Raw genomic sequence first — 15,963 nt, forward strand, 5'->3', positions numbered from 1 at the left:
CCTTTGATGAAACAAAAAAATCAAAAGTCCACTCGCACTGTCTCTTCAAAGCTACGTTTTTTTTAGTTTTTTATACATGGATTATGTTGAGTTTGGTTCAATCTTTTAGGCAACACATTTTCTGTGAAAAATTTCAAAAAGCTTTACACTACCAAACATTAGACAATGTTAGCAACTAGCAGGTGAGTATGGTGGAGTATTTAGCAGCTAAAGAGTAGGATATCAACTTCAGGCGTTGGTGGAGACCAACACAGAGCTAAAAGAGAGTGAGCATTGGACTTATATATATATATCATGTGGGTACAAAACCACATGATATACTGTGGCATCTCACATCAAACGTCCACATCTTCTCCTCTCATTCAATCAGTCTCTTGCTAACAGGGAACTTTGATGTGCATTATACCTTCAGTATTTATACCAACAAAATGAACCGATCAAAATTTCAACTTCATTGTGGCAACATGAGTTCATACCATATGATCATACATTATCTTTCTTATGTAAGCTTTAGGTCTATGGTCCTATAATTTCATTCTAGCCTTACATAGTTTTTCCAATTTTGTCTCTCTATCCTTTTTATTTGCGAAGATATCTTGGAAATTGTTTTGAAAAATATGGACTATATTTTTGTTGACCTTGACCTTTAACTGATCAGCTCAAAAAGTGAATCATCACGAGATACCCTCCCATGTAACATTCCCACCAAGTTTAGTATAAATCCGTCAATGAGTACGTGAGTTATTGTGCACACACACACACTTGCTTGTTGTCACTGTAAGTCCTGAAGTATAATGTGCTAACAGAGTTGTTGATACTGTTGACATGGTTACTTGCCATCATACTGTACATGATTTGAATAGATACCTGCCAACCAATCAGAGAGCAGGGTGTGTCCTGGCTGTGGTATAAATACCATATTATGAGCCACAACCACGGCAAGTGTATGTTGTTAACAGATGGCGTGAGTTTAAGCTGCTTTAATCGGTGTTATGATCAGCCAACAGTCTGAAACACAAAACCTCGATCACAAAGGCTGCTGCCAATAATGCTATTAATACCTCTAATCCCGCCTCTGCTACTGTAGCTGCTTTCCCAGTGTGATGAGGAATGTTTTCATGTTGTTTGTGTTCATTATTTTCTCCAACTATGAATAAAAAGTAAATTGTTGCTATTTCACGCAAGTTCCTTTGAATTTCCTCCAGATCTTGACATGTATTTATAAATGTGTGGTGTCTTGTAATTTATCTTTAGAGCAGCTTTTGTTTGTAGTCACTAAGTACTTTGATATTTTTGCTCCACATACCTGTATCTGATAGGTGTTAAAATATATTGTGGAAATAGTTTCTCCTTTGATACATTTTTATGCTGCGGTCGCACTTTTCTCTCATTGTTATTCCACTTTAACAGGGAGGCTAAATGGTGGGATATGGCCACCATATTGTCCCTGTTGACTTACACACTCACACACACACACACACACTCAGCAGGACAGCAGTATGTATGGCGGGGGCTCTCATGCATAAACGAGATCATTTTCATAAATTAAAGTCTTGCCTGCAGAACGAACATCTGTGCCCTTCACACACACACACACTCACACACACACACACACACACACACACACACACACACACACACACACACACACACACACACACACACACACACACACACACACACACGGTAATCCTGGTTTTGTCCTTCAGTCGCTGTGATAATGCTGTTAACATGTTAACAGGGTTTTCTCTGTAAGGAGATATGAGCTTTATCCTAATATGTTCAGTATCATACTTGGATCCTCAAATCCACTTTTATAGCATTGTCGTCACGCAGAAACCTTCAACATTCTAGGTTTTCAGTCTTGTCCTTTTTGAGGTTGTCCGCAGGTTTGTGAGCTGGTTCCAAATCTTCTTGGACTAGAAAACCACATTTAAGTTGAGTTATGTTATATATATTGTATTTTCACTACGACTTCTGTGCTCATGCTAAAAAAACTGAGTGATTGCAATACTATGTTAAAACAAGTTCCTGCATCCATGAAGGTTCCTGATATGCCAGAGCAACTATAAATTATTACACTATTATTCTATTTATCTGCTGATTACTTTCTGTCCTCATCATTCAGTCGTTGAAAATACCCAGAGCTCAATGAATCCTGAGATTCATTTTGTCTGACCGCCAGTCTAAAATCCTGTTGAATCTAAAATGAATAGAGGGACCTCAAGTAGTGGGGCAAATCTTCCATTGATGGATTAGCTGATTTATAATTTCATTTCTGTACCAAAAAACATTTACTAATCCAATAACCAAATCGTTGGTTGTTCGGGTAATTTATCAGCAGACAGCAGAAAATCGTCCTGATCAACAAATTCAAGGTTAAATTCAAGTTTGGTCTGTAAAGTGTCTGAAGCACATCAAACCAAACTGGAGATATGATATTTATATGACACTGAAGACATATCCTGTTTATTTACTGAAAATTCTACAGTTTTTAATATTTGAATGTGTTATTTTAGATATTATTATTAAATTCAACTGAAGTGAACTCAACCAAACTGGACTGAAGAGGACTATAGCCTGGACAGAACCCTGTGTATGAGGCAGCGTTTGAAGGTAATTAACTGAAAATGTTTTTTAAAACGTTTGGTTAAAACCATTCTTACCATCTCGATGAAAAAAAAAGAATCTGCTGATTGATACAAAAAGCTTTTCCAAAGTCGAATCTCTTACAGAAACATCTGTAACTCAGCTGTATACTAATAAACGAACTGGGGAACTGGGGATACCCTGCAAGACCCTGGAAACAATCTCATCAAACTGGACTAAACTGAGGTGTTTTGTTGTTTTGTTCTTGTGTTGTTGCTGATGAATCAGTCTCTCAAATGAATCACATTGAATTCCTTTTAATAAAAGGCATTTATAAACATCTATCTTATAAAATATGAACAGGAGTCACATGAAATGTTAACAGAACACTACAGGAACGTTATAAAAAGCATAAAGTAAAACCACATGAACAACATGAACACTCCGGCCTGCTCCCGGCTTGGAAACCGGCCCAACGCTGGCCTAACATCATCTCACTGACACACTGACCCAAAAATAGAGAAATCTTTATTCTTTCAACATTTGGAATCATCAGCTGAGCTGTGCTCAGGTTTTAACGAAATTGCATAGTTTCTTCCAGATTATTGCTTATTGATTATTGATTATTTTTATGTGATAATATGGATAATAATGAGACATTCAGAGAGCATCTCCGCAGTATGAAGCATTACAAAGGTTACATCAACAATGTGATATCATCGCTGAACCACCATCCTCATGACCAAAGCGAGTTGAAGAGCCTGATGCAGAAGAACAGAAAGGACAGAAAGAAAGATATATAATGGTCTGTCTGTCCGTCTCTTTGTACATCAGTATCTCAGTCCTTTGTCCTCCTCTTCCTCAGGAGTCATGGAAGATGGCGTTCAACTGGGCGTTCATCATCCGCTCGTGGTGCGAGTGTCCTTCAAAGCCCATCAGCCCGTCCGCCTGCAGTTCACCACACCGCTGGTTGTTCCCCCCACCACCGTAGATGGCATTGTGTCCCCCAGCTCCTCCTCCCCCATAGTGCACGCTGAAGGAGAAACTCTTGTCGTAGTCGGCAGCTGCGACGACCTCGTGCTTGTAGGACGAGGAGAAGTTTCCATTGATGCTGAGTGGTGGGCTGAGGGGTGGGTCAAACGCCGGCCCGTCCGAAACCAGGACCCCATCGAAGAAGGGCTCCAAGGGGCCATAAGGCTGACCTTTAACCTGGTGGAAGATGTGGGAGGGATCCATGGTGCCATAGGGTGGGCTGGGCAGGCCGGCTGTCAGCCCTGGGCTCTGGTAAGAGTAGTGTCCAGGATAGGCAGTTGTGCCGGCTGGGGGAAGATGAGCCGGCAGGTCTGGTGTCTGCTCCGGCAGGAAAGTCCGAGGGTTCAGCTGCAGGCAGCCCGCCACCAGGTTAGTGGTCGGCTGAGAGAGACCTGAGAACAGAGAGACAATATTCAGTCAATGCTGATCAATATATTTAATACTTATAATAATTTCAATAACTAATATTAATTTCCCCAACATTGGAACTAGAGGGCACTGTCAGAAATGTGGGGTGAACTGGTATTTCAATGTCACTTCGCCGGTTCGAGGCCACATGGTCATTTCCGTTCATGTACAGATTTTCTGTTGCTTTTATTTGATGCTGACCTTTGCAGAGCGCCTGGACAAAGCTCATGAGGTCGGGCGCTTTCCCGGAGCGCAGGATCTCGCTCAGGGCCCAGATGTAGTTCTTGGCGAGGCGGAGCGTCTCGATCTTGGACAGTTTCTGAGTTTTGGAGTAACACGGGACGACTTTTCTCAGACTCTCCAGAGCATCATTAAGCCCATGCATGCGATTCCTTTCCCGGGCGTTAGCTTTCATCCGACGGACCTTGAACCTGCAGAAACACACAGTGAATTCATTGTTAGCCCTTTTGTCAATTAGCATATCTGTAACATCCCAGTAGTGAGTGAAGCTTGCACACTGTCGTTTGCAGCTAAATAACCACGAGTAGTTAATACATTAGCATACACATTTTTATGCAGTGCATTTGTGCATTTCGCCAAACAGCACAGCCAAAAGCACAGTACAAGTGATGGAGGCGGTTCCTCTAGGGTAGGGTGGCGTATAGAGACAGAGTCCAGGGCATTAAAGTCCATAAAGCAATCCCTGCTGCAGGTTCAGTTTATTGCTCTGTGTCCATAATAACTGTTGAAAGCAGCTTTTAAATTTTAACGTCTTTAAAACATGTTATAGCCGATGTTAAAAACCATAAGTATTGTGGCTCATACTTGAAGTTGTTCACTATGAAAACAAAGCTTAATGGGTGATGTGTACATCACTGACATGGTATCACCTTTTGAATTGATATGTTGAACATTGTAGAGACATGGTCATTTAATTCGTCTCACGTTTCTGGCATAAATTTTCGTCCAATATTTGCTCTATTTTTGGTCTCCACCGACTCCTGAAGGAAATATCTGGCTCTTTAAGCTGCTAAATGCTCCATAATGTTCACCAGCTAGTTATTGTAGAGTTGTTCTAAATGAAGCTATAGTCACATTATGTTGCTGGTATTAAAATATATATAATAATGACAAGGAAGGTTTGTACAATGGATTTTATCGAGCTCACATGAAGAATATTTGCTCTTAAAACTCTTAACGACAAGAAGAAAAACAAATCTGTTTCCTTCACCTCTGGACTCGAGCCTTTGTCATCTTCTTCCTCTTTGGCCCTCGCCTCTTGGGTTTGTTTTCACCATCTTCCTCCTCCTCCTCCTCCTCGTCCTCCTCATCGTCATCATCGTCTTCCTCGTCCAGATGGTTGAGGTGATCCTCCTCCTCCTCCTCCTCCTCTCCTCCTTCTGGGCTGCGGAGCTCCTGCTGCTCCTCCGACTCCACTGACCCCTGCTCCTCCTGCACAGACCTGGTCATGATGCTGATTCTCTAAGGAGCAGAATAAGTGTGGTGATCAGAAAACAATGAAATCACAGAGAGAGTTTATGAACACAAACTAACATGCTTGTGAATGCTTGTGATTATAAAGAATTTGTTAAATGCTTCAAAGGTGATTCTCCCAATTCGCAATGTTTTCATATTTATAGGAACAGGTGGAATTTACTTCTATACACCAAACATTTTGCGATTTGAGCCGTTTGTTCGTCTTAATTGTGCAATAAATAAAAAAAACAGCATGGCTCAGAGTATATCACTGTGAGTGTTTTAGTGTGTTTCTTCAGTCTGTGTATTTGCATAAATACATTGTACTGAATTTAACTGTATTATTAAAACTTGTATTCCCATGAGATCAGACTCTATTTGTATTTACCAGAATCAGCAGGTGTATGAATAGAGCTCTTAAAAGTAGAAACAAATTCAAAACATCTGGGGATTGACGAAGATGAAATAAGATAATTTTAAGAAAGAAAGAAAGAAAGAAAGAAAGAAAGAAAGAAAGAAAGAAAAAGCTTTTAAATCGATTTTTACCCAAAATCCAATCAATATGAAACATTTATGAGCAGCCGCGTATTCTGATTTAAATAATTAAAACATCACTAAGTTTATCTTAAACCACGCGGCTCGTCAATTCTCTTAAATGAGAACATTTAATTTTAATCAAATCAGTTCGAGTGTGTGATTCCTCTTTTGTGTCTGTGCGGGAAAAATTAAATATCCGCATCTTATTCAATTTCTTGCGGAGAGAAGCGACATTAGAGAAAGATGTAAGTTTAATTTGGTTTAAATCAGTGATTGAATTTATAATTACTAAAACTGTCGGAAAAAACAAAAATTCGAGTCAAACAGTTTCACACTGTCCGGACAGACACGGGAATATTTTCCATTCAGATTAGTTGTTAACTGAGCTTTTATCGGTTAAATTCAACAGTATAATGGAGAATAATCTATTCAAACGATGACAAATTTTAAATCCGCTAGAAATATCAAATGATTTTACATTCACAATGTCAAAATGTTTTTCTGATAATATCTTACAGAGAGAAATAAAAACTGTGACAAAAAGACTGATGATAAAGGAAAATACAACGACAGATGCGTAGTTTATTTAAATTATAGGCTGTTAGAATAAGAATAAAAGTTAGAACAATTGACGCTATGTTGACAAATCAAATCCCTTAAATTATCTCAGTTTCCCGCTGAATGGTCCCGTCAAATAAACGAACGAGAGAGAGACAGGTGAAGGTGAGCGAACAAACAGGACGAACACAAATACTTTAAATAAAACAAGCAACAATTATCTAAATACATCAGAGTAGAACTATTCCCTGGAATTACTCTTTTTCTTAATATATACAAAGACGTTTAAGGGCAAATATTTGCTGGTAAACAGCCGAGGGCACACTGACAATTTAATATAAAATTATAAGCCTTGAAGTAATAATAAGAACTAAAAACAAAGTGAAAATGCTAAACAGAATTTAAAAATGCTTTGGTTTATATCTTACACCTGCTGATTCAGACTTTACAGGAGCTTTAATACATGAATATTAATTTGACATTAATGATCAGATTGATCAGATTGATCAGGTCACACAGAGATATGTGGAGCCAATCACAGGAGGAACTGATCAATCAGATCTTGGTTATAATTCTGTTAGAAATTTAAAATAAACTTACTTTTTATAATGAGTCGCTGTCCGTTAGATCGCGCGCATCCCGTGTGCTCTGTGCGCGTGTCCGTGCGTGATTGTGCGTGACCTGCTCTGAGCTTTCTGAGGGGTGTGTGTGGGATGCTGCTGCTTTTATACCCATCTCAAACACACACATACAGACAAACACCCACACTGGATGGAGGATGGCAATTAGCATATCGGTGCTCCGCCCCCCCGGCACGCGCCATATGGTGCATACGTCATTAAAACTGTCCCGGGCATCACGTGACAAATCTTCCATTTGTATGAGCCAAAGATCTCTCTCTCTCTCTCTCTCTCTCTCTCTCTCTCTCTCTCTCTCTCTCTCTCTCTCTCTCTCTCTGAAAGAAAAGTTGACCATCTGTCCACACATGCATGCGCACACTCAAAAAACATGATGTGTGTTGTATGTGATGATCATAAAATCATATTTGGCGAAACCTGTGTGTGTGCATGTGTGCAGGTTCATGTTGTTGAAGAAGAAGTGATGCTGATGATGCTGCTGATGCTGCTGATCCGTGTCGTTTCAAAAATATCAGCGCCACGTCTGTCCCCCTGGAGGCATCAAGGGCCCCACAGAGGTGATGACACACAGGACGAGGCTGATAATCAGGACTCTTAGTCGTGCTGTTGGCCTCTGGGCCTCCTCCTCCTCAGGCAGCAGGGTTAATACGTGCCAGCAGTAGCAGACTCCATCAATCATAGTGATAACATTTACCGACAACACATCAACAACTGACAAAAAGGCTAATCTGAGGTTGCTGGTATCACGTAGGTAGAAACAAAGAATCCAGGCCCACTCCACCACCAGCTACAGCAACCATGTTTATCATGATTGCATCATGAATCCCACAATCTGGAAATGAAGCCAAAACAAATCTTGCACAGTAGCGATTGGGGATGGAGCTGTTCTAGGGAGGTCCTGTCGATACATGAGCTCGACCAATCACGAGTCAGTCTCAGCTGTCAATCATGACATTTTACCTCGTTTCTATGGCATCACATAAATAAGTAAGACCAAACAAAAAATAGCCCTTGGAGGAACATCAGTGGGATTTAAAATGATCTAAAATGACAAACTAAAATTGTATCTATCGTGTACTTTTAGTTTGGTCCCATCCACTAACCAGGAGGAGTCAGGATTTATGACCTATACAGCAACCAGCCACCAGGTGGCGATCGAGACACTTTGGCTTCACTTTTGGGAAGCAGTCATGTTGTCCATCTGCAGTCTATGAATGGCACCAACACCATGACAATGAAGTAGCCTAGAAATAGGCCCATAGACATACAGTCTGATTTGACATTACAGAGACTTATGGGCAGGTCGCAGGTGATTAAAGAGACGACTCTTAGGTGGTGTGGTTTTGGAGACTGTGAATAAATCTAGCCAGGGACACTGTCAGCCCTTAACAGACTGTTTCCCTCTCTTGCTGAAGTCTCTAAATCACATAGGACTAATTATTATGCTAAGACTGTAATTAGAGGCATCTTCAGTTTTGAATTGAAGAAAACCTCTTGGGTATTGGTTGCCCTCAATTAAGCAGTTCTTGTTTTACCATTAAATTAAGCTCCAATGCCTGAACATACCGTACCAACCATGTTACTGGGTGTACAAGTTTGGAGCGTTGCCTTAATCTACAAGTTTATCTTCAATCTAACATTCAAACTTAATATTATAATATCTCATTTGTGGGGCACCGGACTCAGACCATTCTTCTTTCTATTTCTTGGCCCTCACTCACCGTTATTAGAAGAGCTTGGAGAAGATAGACCATGGTACTCAATGGATGAGAGTCTCATTATAGTTCACTTCAATATTCATCTGAATAAGGCCTCTGATCCTATAAGTAAAGTCTTTCTGGCTCATGCTGGAGCTTTTGGTTTCACCCAGTTTGTGTGTGAACTGACTCATTGGAGTTTTTACTGATGTCACTGTCTCCTTCATCACATCTGTTGTGTTAAATTTCCACTATACTGAATTCAAAGAAATAGCATTCTGTCATCTTAACATTGGTACAGATGCATTCGATGATGACCCATGACATTTACCTGTGATGCTGGCTCAGCAGAAAGGAGGTTGTTTAGGAGCAGTTAATGCGTGACAGTAAAATATATAATTGTGGAATATATTTTAATAAAGTTTAATTTGTTACTTTATGGACTACCACTAACATACCACTTCCTATTGATAGTAAAAAGCTTACAAACACTTATTCCTGTCCTGTCCTACTTTTGGCCGCACCACATGAATAGATTTACCCAGGTGGCTTTAGGTGCGACAGCACCATGGTCGACTGCACCATCTCTGATCCGCAGGAAAAACGCTGTGGACTTTGGATCATACCGATCGCTATGGTGACAATAAACCGGTTGCTAGGATGTTACCCGGTAACATTGGAGGACCTGTGTGTCTGTCCATCACTGTGGATCCTGTGACAGCTAATGGTTAACGCAAAATCAATCTCTCTGGTGTTCACGTCAAGACTGATGAATACAAAACTGAAGAGTGTAAAGGAAATTAACTTTTCCTATTCTGTGTGAGGTTCTTTGCAGTTGTTAAAATAAAAGCACAGATAACAGATCAGATATTTGTTAGTTTAATCATCTCTAACTGACTTTTTTCCCTTTTTTTTTGCTGAGCAGGTGATGTTCCCTGGCTTTTTCGAGCTGTTTCATATTAAACAGATACATGAGAGAATGAACCAGACAGGAAATGTGCTGTAAAGAAAATACTAAAACTCTGTACTGATGCAAAAATACAGTCAGTGTTCTTTTTTGATAGATTGTTAACATACCATGGTTTTTAAACACAGCTTTGATGTCGGATGGAACTTATGAATACTCAAACCAGTTTTTAAATTAAAATGTTCATATGGGTAAGATTTACAGAAACGATTTCAGTATTACATGCTTGATACTTCCATGTACTATGTTTCGAGTTTAATTTAAGTTTTAGTATATATCGGGTAGGATTATTTATCCGTTTATCAGTTTCTGTAGCAGGATAGTTATTGAACATTGCCATGTAAAAATCTCATTGTCATTCATGTTAATGAATTGAATTTTTTAATGTCAAATATATATTGTGTTTGTTAGAGTATGCATGTAATTCATATGAGAATAACAGTAAAATTACATTTATCCTGTAACATAAACTAAGATTAAAACTGTTTCTGTATTAAGAACTAAATGTCACTAGACAGCTGGGTTCGAACTCCAGTAAAGGAAATAGTAATTTACAATTACAAATTTCACTTCATCAACACAACCAAAAAATATATATTTCTACCAAAGAGCAGACAGACACAAGTATGACGAGGCAGCCAAGCAACTCGCTGATGAATAAGAATTATTATTCTACTGCAGCCAGTGTGTGTGTGTGTGTGTGTGTGTGTGTGTGTGTGTGTGTGTGTGTGTGTGTGTATATGTGGGGAGAGAAGGTCAGATTACCCTATTCATACAAAGAACTGTGCGCCCACTGGAAACTCACACTGATTTCCATTGAGACAAACAGGACCAAAAAAGCTGAGTTTGTCTCATTGAAAAATTATTTTAAAAAAGGTTTTAAGCAAAGGGATGATTGAAAGGCATTAAAAAAAATCATTAGAGGCATTTTAATTAACAAGGTTTAGCAGTGGTTGAAAATAAGTCTCTGTCTGATATGTAAAGATGTTGTGGAATACCAATGCCAAAATTAATTTCCCTTATGATACAATGTACTTTAATAGAAAGTCAATCCCTAATCTTTAATTTTATAAACTTTCTGGAATGATCTCAATCAGAGATGTATGTTTCCAAACTTTTACTAATTTGAACAAACTTTTAACAGCCCCCAAACCTCTGCTTGAATTCAATGGTTTCACAGTATTTGATGTATTGACAGCTTTTTGCATGCAGTCTATGATAAACAGTCCTTTGGTTTTGATGTCTGTGGAGGTTGATCAGTGTCTGATGTTGTATCATCCGCATTTGGACCAACAGGAAAACCGTGATAAGCAGTTTATTGGTGTTTGGTTTCCATCTAAAGGATAAATGTAGGTACTGCAGGTAGATTTAAGTCTTCCTAAATTGGGGAGCCACAATTTACACAGAGGGGCCAATTCCTGAATGAGTAAAATGCACATTTAACTCATCCCACGTTTACTGTTGGCTCCATAGCTTTTAGCATAGCCACACATCAGTGAATCCATCCTCCTATTATCTATACCACTTATCCTTTGAGGGTTGCGAGGGGAGCTGGAGCCAAACCCAGCTGACATTGGATGAGAAGCGGATTACACCCTGGACTGGAATCAGCATATCGCAGGAATAATATACAGAGAAAAACCACTGTTCATACTGTAAACCTCTAATGAAACACTATGAACCCAGTCTGCGTGTCTTCGGACTGTGGGATGATACCTGGAGAAAACATGCACAAATACAAGAAGAACATACAAGACCCTGGTCGAACTGTGCCATGCAGCCCATAAAGAAATAATTATATTTTGAAATTCTTCCTTGTTCAAGCCCATTGTGAACTTCAAAAAAAACTAAGAAAATATAAATGTTAAACAACTTGTCACAAGTATTGTTAGTGAGTAACTATTCTTATGTATTTGAAGACCAAAGGTGACCGGGCCTTTTCTGTCAGGGATCCCACTCTTTGGAACAATCTCCCTGAGGAGATCTGTCTGGCAAACTCCTCATCCTTTTTCAAATCTCTTTTATTTTAATAGATGTCCTTTCTCCTAGTTCTGATCTTAACGTCTATTTTAATCATTTAAAAATGCTTTGTATCATCTTGTTTTTAATCTTTTCTCATCTGTAACATTTTTTTGGATTTCTGTATCTGTGCTATGTTGATGTGTGGTCTTAAAATGGATTCTATATGGTTTATTCTTTAGCCTTTAAATGTGTAGTATTATTGGGGCGGCTGTGGCTGAGGGGGTAGAGCGGTCGTCCTCTAACCAGAAGGTCGGCAGTTGACCCCATCTGCATGCCGAAGTGTCCTTTGGCAAGATACTGAACCCCGAATTGCCCCCCATAGATGGACGGTATGAATGTGTTCGTGAATGCCAAAACCCTATACTGTAAAGCGCTATATAAATACAAACCATTTATTGTTATTGTTATTATTGCTATTATTGCTATTACTGTTATTAGTGATGGTAGTAATAATGAAGATGACATGGTTTTTTTGACTTGTTTTTAACATCACTGTTATTTCTGTGTTGTAAAGCACTTTGGATCAACAATGTTTAAAGTGCTGTAGAAATGGAGTTGTAGTTTATTTTTATTTTTTATCTTTCATATTATTTACCTTCAAATTTTGATTTCTAACTTGTAAAGCCGTTTTTACTGAGAGGACGAGGGCACTGCAGAGGGCCAATCAGATTTTGGCTGAGGACAGCCCCCCTGCCCCTTGGCCCCAACCCTCGGACTCGCCCCTGAATCGGGTGTGAGATGTCGTTGAGTAATAACCGAATGTCTGTGGTGTAATTACACAGTCCGTCCGAGAGATGTCGCCGTTTCTCCGCTGCGGGCCGCTCAGGACACGCCTCCTCCGCCTCCACGCTGCCTCTGCTGCTGGTTTCAGGAAGCGGAAGCAGGAATGTTGGAGTGTTTTTAGAAAAGTTTGGAGACTCACCCGGACACTTTTGTTGGGATCCAGGACTCAAACAGCGGATAAAACATGACGGTGAGTGTCTCAGAGCTCTGACTCTTCTCCCAACAGCAATCGTCACGGCGTTTATTTCACTGCTGCAGGTGAAAGAGCTGCTGCTGTTTGGAGCTGTTGACTTTTACCACCTCTGCTGTCAGTGGTGTCCTGCGTGTCCAACTAAACTGGATCAACAAGACACGCTGGGCTCGAACTGCTCTCGTGTCACATGATTGTTTAAACAGCACTTTGTTTTTATTACAAGAACACGAATTCATGTTTGTATTAGTGATGTTCTCACCGCAGAAGTTGAGGTCACATTTGACTTCATTGCTGTCAGTGTGTCAGTGGTGGATGATGTAGTTACCGAATGTAGCTGTATCACTGGGTGGACATGACAGGTAAAAATATTAGCCTCCATATATACTTTTGTAGTGTTTCTAGTGTTAAAGATTTCTCATTTTACAATGCTATATGTTATATTGCTGGGTAGTTTTATCTATAATAGTGCAACATTATTTATGTATCTGGTTGTAATTGTGATTTTGTTGTATTAATAGTCTGAATCCACTAAGTAGTTTGTAATTTAAGTGTAAAAATAAATATACAAAAAAGTCAACAGTACACTTTGTTTAATTCTCTTAATTTGTGTGGAATTGAAATTTGAAGTTTAATTAAATATTCAAGCACCTCAAAGTTTAACTTTAGTGTAGTATTTGGTAATTTTTACTTACCAGTGATTTAATTGAATAATCTCAAATATGTTTAATGCATCCTGATCACCAAGTTTCTCGCTTGTTGAGGTACAAAAGGGGAAATACATAGAACAACTTACTTTAATATATGGAATTAGTTGTAAATGACTAAATAATCGCAAATATACTCAATGTACCAATATGAACAGGTGGCTGCAGTTTATGACGAGTTTCTGTTGTTAAAAGAGAGAGTTTGATGTTTACCAAAAATAATCTCACTTAAGTTTCTTTCTGAAATGTTGTAGCTATATATAGGAAATACTTGCGGGCTGTACATAAGTACAAGTACCTGACAATTGTGCCTATACTACTTGAGTAGATGTACTTAGTTTTAAATAACTGAATACCTCAAATATATTTTATATACCAACATGAAAAGGTGGTGGTGGTTTACGACAAGCTTCTTAATTTAATAATAATTTAGTGTTTTTGCTATTAGGAGAAGACAACATTTTCTCACTAAGTTTTCTCAGAAATGTTGTAGAGCAAAAATATGTAATTATATATGGACCTCAAATTTGTTCTTAAGTGCAGTCAGTTGTGCAGGATGATTCAGACCATTTACTTAAGTAAATGCACTTATACCATGTAAATATACTTGAAGATAAAATTATAATAAGTAAAATAATATTAAATAATAGTAGAATTGCAAGATGGGGCCTAGAGAAGCTAGTGTTCAAACACCTTTGTGGGCTTCCAGGAATGCTACTGTATTAACTATATCGACAGCATATCCTTTTATAATGTTTAGTTTTTAAAAATTATTTATTATTATTTAAGCAACAACTAATTTAGTAATGATTAAGCTTGAACTTTGTAAAGCAATAAAATAGAACTGAAAATATTCAAGTAAAATAGAGGTACCATAAATCTATAATGAAGTAAGTTTAGTACTAAGTTACTTTCCACCACTGCTTTTCAGACATGTTTCCCAAAAGTAAAACGCTTCTTGTTTTGCCTTCTGTCTTCACTAAAAAGTTTGAAGTGAACATTGATCACCGCTGCTCATGAATCAAGAAAAGACATAAAAAATAATAATAAGTGGAGCCTTTGTTTAGTTTCACTCTGTTCTTCCAGCGTAGTCCGGCAGTTTTCAATAACAGTGATGTAACGTGTGTGTGTGTGTGTGTGTGTGTGTGTGTGTGTGTGTGTGTGTGTGTGTGTGTGTGTGTGTGTGTGTGTGTGTGTGTGTGTGTGTGTGTGTGTGTGTGTGTGTGTGTGTGTGTGTCCTACTTTCACACTGTTGGTCAACTGTGTTTGCTGTGATCTTTGTCGATGACATGAAGGGTTCAAATGTGAGCAGATGGAGTGTTTGCCGTGTTCAGTCTCCAGGAAACAGTAACAGTGTGATCTCATTCATATCGCCGTGACCTCTGAGTCTGGTTTTTTTCAGAACCGACAGGTTAACATACAGTCAGTAGGTCAGTGTCTCTCGGAGACAGTCAGTTTACAACGATACTGAACAGAAAAGACAGAAAAGTCTCACGTTATTTTGTGCTTCATTGCAAGACTGCATTTACACTGGCTGAAATAGTGTAGAGCTGCAGAAATAAGTCAATGTGTTAATTTCGACAGAAAATGTATTGGCAACTATTTTGATGATGAAATAATTGTTTTATTAATTTGTAAGCATAAATGTTAAAGTTGGACAAAACATCTGAAAATGTAACCTGAAAATGAGTGAAGACATTAATCCAATCATCCTCCTCTGTGCTTTACTTTTGTGCTAATTAGCATCGGTTAATGTGCCAACACCTTAAACACTAAGATGGTGAACATTGTAAACATTATACCCGTTTAACATTAGCATGTCAGCATTTTGCTCAAATCACTTCTGCACAGTCAATTTCTGTTTTACAAAACAAGTATATTCTTCACTGTTTAACAAAATCTGAGCACAAAAGCCTTACGAGAACTTAGACTGAATAAAACCTAGTGTAAGATTAGATAAATCATTATTTAAAAATTGCAAATTTCTGAGTAGTTGATATTCAAAGACAGATTTTGGATGAAGGATAACGTTAGAGGTCCATGATCTTGACTAGCTGATTTGTTATCAGGTGTGTGTGTTGCAGACAGTTGCAGAGGACTCACTTCCTGCACACTGCTTCTTTAAGTGGGTTCCTGCATTTGTGCATTGTTGTTGTTTACTGACATTCAAGTTTTTTTGCATTTTTCAGTAGTAGTCTAAAAATAATCTGACCCCTCCCTCACTCCCCCGGCTCTCGCAGACAGGAAGTTGTTGTGTTCTTTATTCTAAACACTTGTTTCCTGTTTCACACGTTCTCATTTACATTTGGCTGCACACTCCTCTTTTTTGTCCCCCTTCCATCGGGTCCCATTATTTTCT

The 15,963-nt window shown here is 38.8% G+C and overlaps 2 protein-coding genes across 2 annotated transcripts in view; one reads left to right on the forward strand and one right to left on the reverse strand.

Moving 5' to 3' along the window:
- Positions 1 to 2,890: 2,890 nt before the first annotated feature.
- neurod1 (neuronal differentiation 1) lies at positions 2,891 to 7,355 on the reverse strand. Its single transcript, XM_035173831.2, has 4 exons — positions 7,201 to 7,355; positions 5,261 to 5,511; positions 4,231 to 4,460; positions 2,891 to 4,013 (listed from the first exon to the last, which is right to left on the reverse strand). The coding sequence occupies exons 2-4, from the start codon at positions 5,497 to 5,499 to the stop codon at positions 3,451 to 3,453; spliced, it is 1,032 nt and encodes a 343-aa protein (XP_035029722.1). The 5' UTR covers positions 5,500 to 5,511; positions 7,201 to 7,355; the 3' UTR covers positions 2,891 to 3,450.
- Positions 7,356 to 12,782: 5,427 nt separating this feature from the next.
- Positions 12,783 to 15,963, forward strand: part of itprid2 (ITPR interacting domain containing 2) — a 32,780-nt gene continuing 29,599 nt past the window's right edge. The window contains exon 1 of the mRNA XM_035174567.2: positions 12,783 to 12,897. The gene's annotated coding sequence lies outside the window, so the exon portion shown is untranslated. The remainder of the gene's footprint in view (positions 12,898 to 15,963) is intronic.

The sequence above is a fragment of the Hippoglossus stenolepis genome, chromosome 13 (genome assembly GCF_022539355.2).
Source record: "Hippoglossus stenolepis isolate QCI-W04-F060 chromosome 13, HSTE1.2, whole genome shotgun sequence".
NCBI lineage: Eukaryota > Metazoa > Chordata > Actinopteri > Pleuronectiformes > Pleuronectidae > Hippoglossus > Hippoglossus stenolepis.